Source organism: Apiospora aurea (genome assembly GCF_038362705.1).
Source record: "Apiospora aurea strain CBS 24483 chromosome Unknown utg000010l_segment0_segment0, whole genome shotgun sequence".
Lineage (NCBI taxonomy): Eukaryota > Fungi > Ascomycota > Sordariomycetes > Amphisphaeriales > Apiosporaceae > Apiospora > Apiospora aurea.
The window spans coordinates 624264-638557 of NW_027117397.1; the positions used below are offsets into that span (position 1 = coordinate 624264).

Here is a 14294-nt window from a genome sequence, read left to right on the forward strand (position 1 = left end):
CGAAGCTGGACTAAAAATACACGTTGCCAATATCGTAAAATCTACCTCACGTGCTCGACGTTACCATGCTGGTTCTCACCCACCAGCCTAGTAACCCTTGCTTTAGGGCCTAAAGAGAAATTATCCAGGTTCGGGTGGTTTCCCAATCTCTATTGCTAACTTATATAGCGGTAATCGACCGGTCTGTAGAAACCACTTTACGATAACTTTCGCCGTATCTTTTTCTACAGTAAGCGCCGCTAAATCGCGACGAGTTCATAACGGACTAGGTGCTAGCTGTTTTACTAACTGTTCTTATTTTCCCTCGAAGTTTTTACAGTATAAAATTAAGTGTTCGGCTGTCTCCCGTTCTTTACCGTAGTTACATAGCGGCGTTGGGACATCTAGAACCCGATAAGTAAACAAGAACGATTTAAGCCCTATTCTTCTAGTGCGTGTTTATATTAAAACCGATACTTCGTACTTAAACATATCGTCGTAACGACGGCACGCTTTTTAGTTTAGCGGTAATTTTATAGTTAGTTTACGGCGGCCTCGCGTCGAAGTAACGGTATAAAACTATTTTTATTCCTATTTCTCTTTAAGCGTTTATTTAACCGTTTAATTATTTAATTATTATTTAACTGACGTTAATTAAGCGTCGCTTAGTTATAGAATCGTAAGGGCTTCGTTAGTAACCCTTTAAGGTCTCCTTTATCTCTTTTTTTTTTACGCTACGTTTTTTATTAATAATTTCTACCGTTTTTATATAAGCGCCGCGTAAAAGTTATAGTTTCCCGGTAGTTTCCGTGCGTATCTCGAAACTAGCTGCCCTCGTATTTAAATAAAGGTTAAGGGGGGGAACTGCCGCTTTAGTCTCTAAGTAATATTAAAGGGTTGCCTTATATACCCCTATTACGGTCCGGAGATAAAAGTTTTGGACTATTATAAGGCTAAAAGCTAGCCTTTTTTCGATATCGCCTATTCTATATTAAGCCGACGTTCTATACGCGAGTACGCTACGTATTACTTTTATATAAAGCTCTTTTACTTTTTATACCGAATATCCCTAAGCTGACGCTGCGAGCCTGGTAAGAGTTAATGTTTAAGTTGCTATTTTCGCTTTAATTTTTAAAATATAGTTCTTTTATTATAGTTTTTAATAAAGTTAAACGCCGAGAAATTTCGTAGAGGTTACCGGCGTTATAATAGCGTTTCCGAGGCGTACTTGTAGCGTATAGGCTTTTCGCGTTTTAATAAAATAAATAAGCTCGTTTTTTTTAAGTTCGAACTCTATTTTTTTCGTGTATATTTAGCGGTTATAAGTTTCCCAGGCTTTTTTTAGGTTTCGGTAATTCGTAACGTAGTTTAGCCTTACGGTAATAAGATTCGTATTATCCGCGAATTCGATGATAATAAATTATTTATACGCTTTTAGCTCCTTATATAGTATAGCGATATAAAGAATAAAGAAAATCGGTGATAGCGGGGAACTTTACGGAATACTAGCGCGGAGCTAGATCCTTTTTAACGATTTACCGTCGAAATAAAGGTGGACCGATCTGTTCGTAATAAAGTTCTCGACCTATCGGTAGACCTAATCCGGCAGTCCCTTTTCGCGGAGTGTAGCAATTAGTTTTTTATGATTAACTGTATTAAAAACGCCTTTAATATTAAGCTAGAAAAGGGAAGCAACGCCCTTTTATTGCCACGTTATATGAATAACGTCGGTAATTAATCGAATAGCTAACTCGGTAGACCGTTACGTCCGGTTCCCTATTTAGCCTTTAAATAAAAGCGAATATTTTTTAGTTATTCCGATAATTCGCCGGTTTATAATTATTTCTATTATTTTCCCGACCGTACTAAGTAATAAAATAAGTCTCTATTCACTAAGTGTCTACTTTTCGGTTGCTGTTTTATTTAGCTTTAAGATCACGATAATCTTTACCGTACAGAAACGTTTAAAGAAATAGGTAAGCCGGAAGCTCGCTGTCGCTAAGCCGGCTAACGTCCGGAAAAGGGGTTCCTTATACGTTTTAAAGAAATTAAGAGGTAAAAGGTTTTCCCTTAGAGCTTTCCAGGGTCCTGTCTACTTAATAATATTTCTTATTTCTTTAACCGTTACCTCTGCCTCGATAGGGGTAAAGCTAAGGGCGTAGTTCGATACGGTATTTAAGTCCGTAAAGTTAGCTTCTAGGTTAAAAAAAACCTTTCCGAAAAAAGCGTAGCTTTCTCGTCGTAGCTTCACGCCTCGTTAACAGCTTTTTCGCTACGTCGTAATTCTAAGATTCCCGTTGTTTATAATAGCGTTCAGCTTTATAATCGAGTTTATTATTTAAGCAACTAAAGTGTCTTAAAATCGTAAAAAGCAGCGGCGACTACGTAGCGCTAACTTTTCGTTTTCGCTATTTAAATAATTCTCTCCAAGTTCGTTTTCGACTTAATATATTAGTTTTAAGTATATTGCGAGGGTACCGCGAAATAAACTCGGTATCGTTATTTCGTTATAGTTTACGTTTTTTAAACCTCCGGTAACTATTAAGGCGTACTTTTACTAGTATAAGGGGTCTTTTTTAAGGCTACTATATCGGTAATCTTTCGTAGGTTGCTTATAAAATTATCGATAGTTTAATTTAGCTCTTTCGGGCTTATTAGTTTAACGATATCGGTTAAACGTACTCCGGTTTCCGCCCGTGCCAGCCCCTTATTTAATATCGTTTAGTTTTATCCCTTTACTTTCGTTTTATTACCTCGTAACGAGTTAACTTCTAGTTCGACGCGGACGACCTGTGCCCTATAATTAAAACTTTTTAAGCTAGGGTTTCTTTTATATAAAATTATCGTTCCTCGTATTACCTAGGCTAAGTTTAATATAGAATCTTTTTATTCGTAGCGTCGTTTCGTAATTTCTTTATATAGCGTAGTTAATTCTAGGTTTTATTAATCCGTAAAAGTAAAAAAATTATTTACTCCGTACGATTTCCTGCTATATACGTTCTAAAGCGGATAATATGTATTAAAGTTTTCGACGAGTAAGTGTCGCCCGGGGTATAAAATCGTATCGAGGTCGCTTAAAAGCTCCGCTATTGAGAAGTTTTTTAAGTTAACGAATATATAAACTATATAATAAAGCGGCCACTTTTTCCCCTCGATATCGTAACGGCAGCCTAATCGGGACTTATCTTAATCTTTAATTTAACGATATCGAAGCGTTTATATATATAAATAGCCGCTTAGCCCTTGCCGTAAATTACTTAATACTTAGCTATTTTTAAATAGTACGCGGTTTATGTACGGGGGTTCGTTTATATTTTTTATAGTATTAATATATCGTACTTTTTTTAATTAATTAAAATAAATACTATTATTATTTTTAATATTACGATGTTTTAATATACTATTTATAAATTTATAATTATAAAACTATAATAGTATTTTACGCTAATAAGGGAACGACGGTGCCGCGCCGGTTTTACGAGCGTATTTTTTTACTTTAATTATTCGCTATCGAATCGAATCGCGGGCGGCCTCTTTTCCGCGAAATTACTATATACCTTTCTCTATCGCTAATAAAGAGCGTCGTTGGTAATAATAAACGCTTTATTTTTACCGAGCTATTACCGGTGTTACGGATTTTAAATTAGCGAGGCCGGTAAGTATAAGCTTTTTTTACGCGTTTTTTCTGCTGGATCGCTACGGGGCAGCTGCGATCCTACGCCGTGTATTCCCTACCGTAATTAATATAACGTTTCCTGCCTCGTAATCTTTTTAGGGGTACTTTTAATTTCCCTTAAAATGTACTACTATAAAGTAATAGCTATATCGCTACTGTTTCCGATAATACTTAACTACGTAGCCGTAGCCGTAATAGCGGTAGTACTGTTAAATACGAAGGCTGGCGTTATACGGTTCACAGTCGAAAATCTCGGAATCCTATATTAAACCGTTGTCGTATAAATCCTTCGCAGTTTAAACGGAGCTCGTATACAGGATAAGGAAAGCGTAGTGTACTTCGGGATTCTTCGGTAAGCTACGTTTATATTTTAAAATTTTTTTCGGGTTATATTTATTTACGAATAAACTACGTAATAACGCGGTTTTATTGTAAATATCCCGTAGTTTTTTTACTGGGACTTTTTTCGTAATAACTACGAGTTTTTTATAAATAAGCTACGCGTTAATCCCGAAAGCGTTTAAAACTTATCTATTATTTTTTATATGTTTTTTCGCTTCGTTTTTAAAGGTAAAAACGATATCGCCGCTAAGTAGTTTTTTCGCTACGATAATTTCGCTATGCTCGATTACTATATTAACGCTCTATACGATATTTATTAGCCTTTTTTTTTAAATATTATTAAATTAATTTACGCTTTTAATTATTATTTCGCGGTTTTGGCGGGCTAGGACAATAATTTTCGATTGCTAAGTAATAGGATTATTACTATGCGGCGTAAATATAATTTAAGCTTAAAACTTAATTTATATAGCTTTAAGATTTTACGTAGTTTAAGCGATAATTTTTCCGATTATTTTTCGTAATTCCCCGCGGGTTATTAGCGTATTATCGTCGTTATCGAAATATAGTTGTAATTCGGTCGCTTCGGTACGAAGTTCCCTAATTACTTAAAAAAATCTTTTTACGCCCATTATTAAAAGCTATTAAATTAGCGATTAGTTTCTCTAAATATTTTAATCTTTCTTCGATACCTCTTTTCGAGCCATTTTCGCTACTAGGACGCGTTTAAAGCGTTTAAAGTCTTTAATTATACGCCGTAACGTTACTTCGCGGGTAATACTAGCTTTGCGCGAGTCCGGCGCGACCGGTATTAATAATTATCGGATCATTTATCGGATTATCTATACCGTAGCGCCTTAACTGCGTCCCCTCGATAAAGGTTCGGCTAGGTCAATTCGACCTCGTAAATTTAAATAATAAAGTTTGTTTTCGATTATTCGATGGTTCGACCGAGTTATCGATCTTTTCCCTTATAAAAATTTATTTTCTTTAATTAAAAAATGGTTTTATTTTATTTATTTTTTATTTCTAAAATAAAATACTTTATTAAGCTTAAATATAATAAATAATAAAATAATCACGTGATTTATATATAAACTTTATTTTATATTCGTTATAATAATATTTTAAATACCTTAATTTATTCTATTAACGTGGTTTACTACTACGCGACGTATATTACTTAGCGACGCACTTTAATTTAATTCTAATATAATTAAACTTTAACGCGTAATACTTTTATAATTATAATACTTAATTAATTCTAAAAAGATCGGATAGTTTTAGTAATTTAAGCGATACGAAACGAACTAAATTAAATAAATTAAAGAGTAGTAATAAAAGCTTATAATATACCCGAATTAATTTTACGCTATCGAATTTACGGCCGAATTTTAAAACGCGAAATTCGACCGAAACGATGTAAAATAAATCTAATTAAAAAGGAGGTATTTCGTAAATATATAATTAATTTAAATATTCGAGGAATGCCTCCCGATTTCGTTAGTGTAAAAAATATGGCTAATTTTTTTATCGCGTTGCGCGGCGGCGACCGCGTTGGTAAGTACTAGGTTAAGCGTTTTATTAATCGTAACTCGGATTTAAAGATTAAAATAAATCGTCGGTACGATTATTAAAAAGTTTTTTGCGAGGATTTTAAAGTTATTTTTACTTAGTTTACGTTAATCGTGAATATAAAAGCGAAATATAAGATCGTTAATAAAGATATTTAAAATTTCGACGAGACCGGCTTTATAATAAGTATAATCGGGTTAATACTCGTCGTAATACGCGCCGAGCGGCGTAGAAAAGCGAAATCGGTCTAGTTTAATAATTAAGAATAGGTAACGGCGATTAAATATATTAATTCGTAAAGCTGGTATATTTCGCCGTTTTTAATCGTTTAAGGTTAATATTACCTCGCGAACTAATTTCGCGAAACCGATTTACCGGGCGACTAGATAATTAAGCCGATTTTTAATAGCTAGATTAATAACGAGATAAGCTTAAACTAGATTAAGTATTTCGATAAATATATTAGATTATAAACGAAAGGTTATTACCGCCTTTTAATTTTTAACGGTTACGAGAGTTATATTTCGGCCGAATTCGAGGTATATTACTAAAATAACGATATTATTATTATTAATATACCTCTTTATTTATCGTACTTATTTTAACTTTTCGATATAGTATTTTATTCGTTTTTAAAGCGTGTTTATTCAAAAGAAATCGAGCTATTTATTAAGGTTTTTATAAACTATATTATTAAACTCGAGTTTTTTATCGCTTTTAAAGCCGCCTATTTTACTATTTTTATAGAAGTTAATATTAAATTTAGATTTAACGTATTTAATTTAATATTTTATAACTTTAACGAAGTAATTAATAAATTAAATATGCGTTTCCGGACGCTTATATTTAACTTATTTCGTTTAAGGACGGCTAGTACCTACGACTTTTAAACGCCGTTTAATTTTTAATAAATAATTAAGTACTTTATTTATATTAAAAAAGGGTGTTTACTTATTAAAAAAGCTCTCCGACGCCGATTTTAAATACGGTAAACTAAATAGCGAAGAGTATAACTAAAATAGTTTATAAAATAACCTTTATACGCGATAAAATATATATATTAGAGGAGGTTAATTTAGTACTTTTTAAGCGTCGGAGAGTTAAAAAGTCGTGAGTTTAGTTTAAAAAAGCCTTTATTATTAAGGAATTTTAGTAATTATAGGACGAGAAAGTAAAAAAGAAGCGTTTAACGCTCGATAAAAATAAAAATAAAGGTTCGTTAAAACGGAGGGCGACCGGTAAAAAGCGCTGTAGTATTTACGGCGAGACAGGTTATAATGCGCGAATATATAAAAAAAATATAAAATTAAGCGAGGAATCGAATAGCGAGTAGTTTTAATTAATTTTAAGCGTTATAATTAAATTAATTTATATAAAAAAGTCGAGAAGTAAAAAAAGTACGTCGCTAAGTAATATACGTCGCGTAGTGGTAAACCACGTTAAATAAAACTATAAAAAATATAAAATCTTTATATTTACTATTTATTATAGTTAAATTCTAATAAAACGAAAATTCTTCTTTATATTTTAATTAAAATATTTAAAAATAGCCATTAGTCAATGAGAGGGGGAGTCAGTGAGGGGATACGTGAGCTTAGTTGCTATTGGGCTTCAACCGGGGCGTGTACCGGGTGTCAAACCACTCATGTTCCATAACCTTCTTCGCATCCCATCTCTCATCCGGGTCCCAGTTCAACATCTCGCGCAAGAGGCCACCGAGACAGGATATTTTTTCCGGGGCCAGATACCAAACTCCCCGGAATCGCGAATGTTCCCCTTTCCCTCGGAGTTTCTGTGGCTCCTTGAGCATGTCTTCGATCTTATCCTGGTAACTGCCATCCTCCTTCATTCGCTTTTCCAACTCCTCTCCTGACTTTACCATATGCGACACGGACTCGATTCGCTTCGCTCCCTTTCCTGACTCTGCCTCGGGCATTTCTGGCTTGGGAAGCCATCTGGCCTTGCCATTCTTCTCCCATTCTTCCAAACTATATTTATGGGCCGTTTCCCTCGCGATCTTCCGGTATTTCTGCGGCGCCGGGCCAATTATCTCTTCGATCGCCATGATGGCTTCGACCTTGTTGTCTCTCTTGACCTCCAACATGGGTGCGCCAGAGGCCAGCTCAATGAGAGTTGCTGCCAAAGTCCAGATATCCGACTTGGTGCCCATCTTCATGTCCATAATGGTCTCCGGCGCTTGGTAGCTTTCAGGCGCGTCAACGATGAGGGGCCGTTCCTCCGTGGCGAGATACGCCGAGCCGATATCCCAGATGACGACGTCGGTGCTCAGCATCTCAAACATTTCTTCTCGAGACGAGAAATAGTACTAAGGGAGCGTTCTGTATACCCGTTTCGGGGCGTGTGTCGTCGGTTGCCCATCGATTCTCCGTAGGTTCTGCCCCCACGGCGACATGAATAGACTGGATAACGTATCGGGATCGTAATCGTCAAAGACGCCCTCCTTGAACCGGAGATGTACGGCCCAGAGCTGTATATTCCCATGGCAGATGCCGTGTTCGTGTAAGTAGCTGACGGTGCGTGTCATAGACCGGCAAATTTGATGCACTCGATCCCCGTCCGTCTGGTCCATGTCCCTCTGGTATCCCAGGGAGGGGCCGAAGAACGTAAGTACGGAGACCAGGTGTCTCCCATTAGGGGAATCGAGAAAGAAGGTCTCGTATGGAAGTATGATGCCGTGCTTTCGGGCTGTTTCGCGGTCGACGCCCTGCGAGATAAGGGTGTTTCTGATCAGCTGCTCGTGCGAATCCCCGGATGATTCGGACGCTGAATTGATTTCCAATTACTTCCATTTCTTCTCATGGCTATCGTAGCAGAGCCAAGCTGTGAAGAAATGGCTATGCTTGGCCTTATACATCACCTGGTATCGGTCATGGATGAAAACAGGGTTGTCGCGAGTCGAGACTTCGACGGGGCAGAAACCCCCAGGTCGATATTTCTCCACGTCTTCGAACTCATATTCTTTCCCAAAGGTAAAGTTCGGGTCGTACAGCTGTTCCTGCCCAGTGCCATCGGCCATGGTTGCTGGATCTGTAGGACTAGATGCCATGCTGGCCAAGATAGATTGCTCGTATCTTTTGGGAATAAGTGCTGTTTGTTTCGGGGAGACATGGACGCAATGTGGGCCATTCTACAACTGTTTTTATCGACAAACAAAGAATGAATGTCTTGGATATAAATCGCCTTAATTTGTGGCGAGATGAAGACAATGAAACTGCGGAACCGATGTCATAAGCTCCCAGAGTTGAACACGTCAGCTACTACTTTGTCTCGGCGTTTACGGAAACAGCCCCTGAAAGGATTCATTCGTCACCGAATGTATGAAGTTCATTGTAGATCTGTAGCAGAAATCCCACTGAAGCAGTGAATCGGCAAAGGTACAGTCTCTGGATCCACGAAAGACGAAAAGTCATACACGTGTAGCTCATCAAAATGCCAATTTAATATCTGCTGAAGTGTCAGTTACTTGATACTCGGACCACCTCGCTTCGTCGCCAGCTATTCTATGGCTCATAGAATTTCTTGTCCTCTCTGCCTAAACCTGTCCTATACCTTCGCCCCTTTCTGTCTGGGCGAGCCTCCTAACTGTCCATTTGCCCCGCCGTTAGGACCTTGTTATAGTGCCGCGCCGCTTTCTGGGATAGCTCCTCGTAGTCCGCTGCTTCAATACCCTCCTGATCCTGGTTCAGCGCGTGCGCCTCTTTGAGTTGGTCGTGAAGTTCATTTTGACCTGCCGATTTTGGTCAAATCTCTAGTTGGACAGAATCCTGTAGCCATAAATGGGACGGTGACGCCCCTCGACGACAATCTCGTCGAGCTCGTCACCAGCCATGCACTAGTGGTGGCCTTGGACTCGCTTGTAAAAGCGCGAAGTTCCAGATGGTCGGGGGCTAGCAACTTTACCAAGGACGCCTGGCGGACCTTTTGCAACAGCTCATGCGGCGTACTAACTTAGCCACCCGTCGCATCGCGAATTATTGAATACAGCTATGAGGGCCTGATCCATTCAAGGGATCTTGTACCTTGTAGCTGGTAGACCAAGGACTTGTCCGCAAAGTCGCCTCGCCCCACGAGGAGTTCGCGCTATATAAATAGGGGTAAGCCATTGGTCCAAGTCACCGGGCGCCTAAACCAGTGCAGCTGCCTTGAAAAATGCAGTCAACTCACGACAGCCAATGGAGATTCCCGGTAACTATTTACCTGCAGGCCAAGCCAAAGGAAAATTGATTGGGCATTCAGCCTGCTTTGATGAACAGGACGGCCCCCAACAAAAGCAAGGTCTCAGGCAATCAAGCATCCTGTACCAATGACAGCACACCACAATCTGAGATGGAGGATACTAGGCCTCGACCTCAATGAGGGGATGGGTGACAAAATGTCTACGTAAGGGCATGACTCATCTCCATCCATTCAACTGGCCATTGACACATCAGGCCACCGCACTGGCTAGCTGCAGGCGCCGCTCGATGTGCAGATGCAGTGAGACACCAGTGGACGTATAGTAGAGCCTGCTTCAAGTCCACCGTGCCCGACAACGCTGGCAGCCAAAAGCCAAAGGCTCTTTACCCCGCTCGAACGCCGGATATATTACGCGATCTGTGGCACTCGGAACTACTTCTCAGACCACCCCCATCCACCCAACTACTTCGCTTCGCCCCTGAGGCCATCTCCTGAGAATCGTGGACATAGACGACTGGAAACACTTAATGTACACTTGAGTTACAGAATAGCCTCGGCAATCTTCGTTCAAACCGCGCAACCATGGCCCAGCAAGCCTTCGCCCAGCAAGTCTCCTTCATGGAGGGGTACCGCCGCATCGACCCTGCCAAAGACACCCTCCCCGTCACTCTGGAAAACATCAATAAGCGCCTCATCGCCCTGGAGCAGGTTCACCGACGGCCCCAGCCGCCGACCATCGCGCCTGACTGGGAGACCCTGCGCTACCGCACCCTGCGCCTCTGGCGGGACTCGACGTTTGGAGGCGGCACCAACAACTCTCTCGTTATTGCCTGTGACCAGTGGTGGCCGAATGACGCCGGGATGAGCGACAGTTCGGGTCAGCGGTCCATGGCCGAAGCACTGGAGCGGGCTCTGCGCAGCCTTGGCATCGATAGCTACTCCGCCACCGCAACCCAGGAGGCCAACAATGGAAATGACGCAGCTACCGATGACGTTGACGGCGCCAACCGCCCACCCAACAGCAGCAGCAGCAGCAGAAACTCCAACAACAACAACCAGTTCGACATCGCCGCCCAGGAGCTCTGCCACCTCGCGGGTAAGAACCGCAAGAAGCCCATCCGGCCCTTCCAGAACGTCCGCGAGCTCTACGGCGCTGCCATCGAGATGAGCCTGGTCCTCGAGGGCTTGCCCGCGGCAAACTCGTTGCTGACACCACCGCTTGGAGCCCGACCTCCCTGGGGTCCGCCGCCGCATCATCCGGGAGCCCGGCCGAAGAAGAAGAAGGCGTGTTGTGGGTGCTGTTCTTGCACGTGCCATCAGGAAACGAAGAAGCGCGGATTTTCAGGCTTCACGTGGTTTGGGGGCCGCGGCTCGGACTCGGGCACGGGGTCGGACGCGGATGACGAGAGTACGCGGGCTTCTAGTAAGAAGGGGTGGCGACGTCTTTTGCCAAATTGGGGATGGCTGTCGAGGAGTCATCGGAGCGGGTATGGCACGGACACCAGCAGCAATAGCAGCACTCTGGCCGATTAAATTAGGCCGCAAGATATTTCGGCTGGGATCTGGCAAGGTTCTTGGAATCATGGGTTCGATCACACTAGTAAGAATTTGATATCGTTCGCAATACGGGATGTGATATTACGAGTGTATTATGCTGGAGAACTTATGGGCGGCTGATTCATAGCCACTTAACCCATGTCTACTACCGACTCAGTTGTTCATGTAGTAGCATTGAGTGCGATATTACTTAATGTGTCTGACCGGCCCTTTGAAGTGATTCTGTATTTGAACATTGTACTACGCCATGCTGAAGAGCGTACCAGGAAACAGCCGAGACCACAGGCGAGCCAGATCGCAGTTATGTTAGGTCCCCAATTTCATCAAACCAGTGCACTGGCAATGATGCTCTTTGATCTGATCTCCCGCTTGTGCAGGAACCGAATCGCAAACGCCGTGGCAATGAGTAAGACCGCCAGCCCCAGAGTGGTGGAGTAGCCCTTCGGATACTGCGGGGCCTCGACCTGCTGCCAGATGAGGAGGGGCAGCCAGGCCTGGAAGACATAGGCCATCATGTTCATACTGCCCGTGACGATGGCGCGCTTCTCCGTGTCGTCGTTGCAGATCTCGTGGGCCCAAGCGAACGCGAGGCCGCTGATCCCACCCCCGAAGCCGCATAGTAGGAAGCAGGCCCACTTGAAGCTGTTCGGTATGCTCCAGGCCGTTAACCCCCGTACGCGACCAGCTTGACGAGGCCCGAGAACACAATTGGCGGCCACCGGGCGCCACGGAAGACGGTGTCCGAGGTCCAGGCGTAGATGAGCGTTGTGACGATGGAGATGACCTCGGTCAGTGTCGGGTACAGATTCACCTCGCGGACGCCGTAGTGCTCGCTCTTCAACCACAACTGAAACGCGGGTTGCGAGTTGCCACCGTTGCCGTTGTTGAAGACGACATAGAGCAGCACCAGCATGTAAATGTGCCAGGTCGAGAAGATGTTGGTGATCTTCTTCCGGGTAAAGGGCTGCCGCGTGGCTCGGCCCTCGAGTTCCATGCGTTCCTTGGCTAGTGCGACTTCGTCGGAGGTAAAGTACCACGCCGTCGTGATCTCGGGGATGTCCGGGAGGAAGAAGAAGCCGGCTAGAGCGATGGGGAGGGAGACTACGGTGTTGGTGATGAAGAGCCATTGCCATCCGTGCCAGCCGTGTACACCGTCGAGGCCATGCGAGGCCGCCACTGGAACGAGAGTTAGATCAGTTCATCCGGGCTATTGGGGATGTTTGACGACGACGGGGCCTTACTCAAGTAGCCCGAAACCATTGATCCCACGTTGCCCATGGCGTGGAAGAGACATGACCTCTTGGCGAGCTCATCTTTGCGGTACCACGAGCCGATGATATATTGCATGCCTGGGTAGAACGTGCTCTCAGCAAGGCCGATAAAGAACCGAAGGACGTATATTTGGGTCGGTGTGTTGCATTTGATCAACAAGATGGTCAGGACAGACCAAGCCACCTGATGAAATTGTCAGTCTGGAGCGATTGAAAGTGGCCTTTGACCGGACAATGTAGCTGACCTCGCAAAATGGGATCCAGTACCGGGGACGGACCCGGGTAAGCATCAAGTTGCTATGACCGGTCAGCGGGCTGCTATAGCATCCAAGCATAAGAGGTGACGCCGTGGACCCACCTCGGTAGCTCGCCAATGACATAGCCGACTGTCCAACACGTCTGCATATAGTTGAGCTCGTTACCATATAGCTGCAGGTCCTCCTTCATGCCCGATACGAACGCATTGTTGATGTTAACCTGCATTAGATGTGAGCCAGTCTGTGACCAATCCCATGGTAGCCGGGAAATTTACCTGGTCGAGATACTTAATGAAGTAGCCCAGAGAGGCCAAGGTCATGAGAGCAAGATCCAATTTGAAGAGAAACCGCCGCTCCTCCGGCGACTTGTCGAATGTGTCCCAGATGTATGACTTCCATGACTTTTTGGGTTGTTGCTGTACATCCACAGACGGCGATACGTTGTCGACGCCCCTTTCCGAGATACTCGGAGATGTGATGTTGGTTTGCGGTGCCTTTTCAGGCTCCGCGTCGCTCAAAACTGTCATTGTCGTTGATACAGACCTCTCTTCGAGTATGGCGGCGGTGGGATGAGGTGATATGTCAAGTCGGGTTATCTAAAGGGATGTACCCGGGCGCCAGCAGATAGGTCCCAAGTAGGTCCGTGGAAACTTACTTTATACCTATGTCTGGGCTTGGGCTAACCATAAAAGACTATGCATTGACAAGAATGCAGACATGAGCATTGGTAGGCCGACAATCCCAAGAACCTGTCCCAAGATTCTGGTCCCTGCTAGCCAAGTGATAAGGAGTCTCTGGTGCTCAATGTCTGCGGGGCGCTGGATAGTCCGCATGCAAATCACCACCCCGCAAGTCTCTTATAAGCAGCGCCAGTCCCGAAATCTGCGAAGTATGGAAAGTGAGGGGTATTGATGACAGTTGCTAATGGGGTGTTATCTATGCCGACAGTGGGTGTGACATGGCGCCTTTGCGGATGTTCAAACTTGGCAGTGGTTACGACATCATGCACGCCATTGCGTGACGACCTTGGCGCGGCAGATTGCCCAGCACGGCATTTCTGAGGTCGGAATTAGGTGGTCAGGAGCGGGACACGGTGAGGTGTGGATGTCGCCATTCTCGGCGGGGATTGCTCATCCGAACCCCTGAACCAAAGCCCGGGACCCCGCGTTTGGAACGTGCATGAGTATGAAGTCGCGATGCATATTCCCCGGAAATCGAACAATGTGCTATATGTTTTCAGCTTACATTGTCCTATCAGATATCACATTTCCGGACAGCCAGTTCATTGGAAATATAGTAGGGCTATCCCCGAGTCACCACCAGGCTTGCTGCATCTGTACTTTTCGGAAAACACTGAGCCCAGTCGGACGGCCGAACTAGCGCCGGGATACGCGGTTACGCACATTAAAGGCGACATGATGCCAACAGGCCACCAGATTT

General features: G+C 43.4%; 4 protein-coding genes across 4 annotated transcripts; 1 reads left to right on the forward strand and 3 right to left on the reverse strand.

The window, feature by feature from the left end:
- Nucleotides 1-7173: 7173 nt before the first annotated feature.
- On the reverse strand, nucleotides 7174-8639 carry PG986_014217 (uncharacterized protein; the record flags this gene model as incomplete). The annotated part of the gene is made up of 4 exons (XM_066850439.1): nucleotides 7174-7181; nucleotides 7289-7898; nucleotides 8106-8316; nucleotides 8377-8639. 4 exons carry the CDS (start codon nucleotides 8637-8639, stop codon nucleotides 7174-7176), a joined length of 1092 nt encoding a protein of 363 aa, XP_066692677.1.
- Nucleotides 8640-9171: 532 nt separating this feature from the next.
- Nucleotides 9172-9422, reverse strand: PG986_014218 (uncharacterized protein; the record flags this gene model as incomplete). The annotated part of the gene is made up of 2 exons (XM_066850440.1): nucleotides 9172-9320; nucleotides 9383-9422. 2 exons carry the CDS (start codon nucleotides 9420-9422, stop codon nucleotides 9172-9174), a joined length of 189 nt encoding a protein of 62 aa, XP_066692678.1.
- Nucleotides 9423-10351: 929 nt separating this feature from the next.
- PG986_014219 (uncharacterized protein) lies at nucleotides 10352-11302 on the forward strand (the record flags this gene model as incomplete). Its single annotated transcript, XM_066850441.1, has 1 exon — nucleotides 10352-11302. One exon carries the CDS (start codon nucleotides 10352-10354, stop codon nucleotides 11300-11302), a length of 951 nt encoding a protein of 316 aa, XP_066692679.1.
- Nucleotides 11303-11649: 347 nt separating this feature from the next.
- On the reverse strand, nucleotides 11650-13381 carry PG986_014220 (major facilitator superfamily transporter; the record flags this gene model as incomplete). The annotated part of the gene is made up of 6 exons (XM_066850442.1): nucleotides 11650-11968; nucleotides 12004-12502; nucleotides 12568-12781; nucleotides 12843-12894; nucleotides 12956-13074; nucleotides 13130-13381. 6 exons carry the CDS (start codon nucleotides 13379-13381, stop codon nucleotides 11650-11652), a joined length of 1455 nt encoding a protein of 484 aa, XP_066692680.1.
- Nucleotides 13382-14294: the final 913 nt, after the last annotated feature.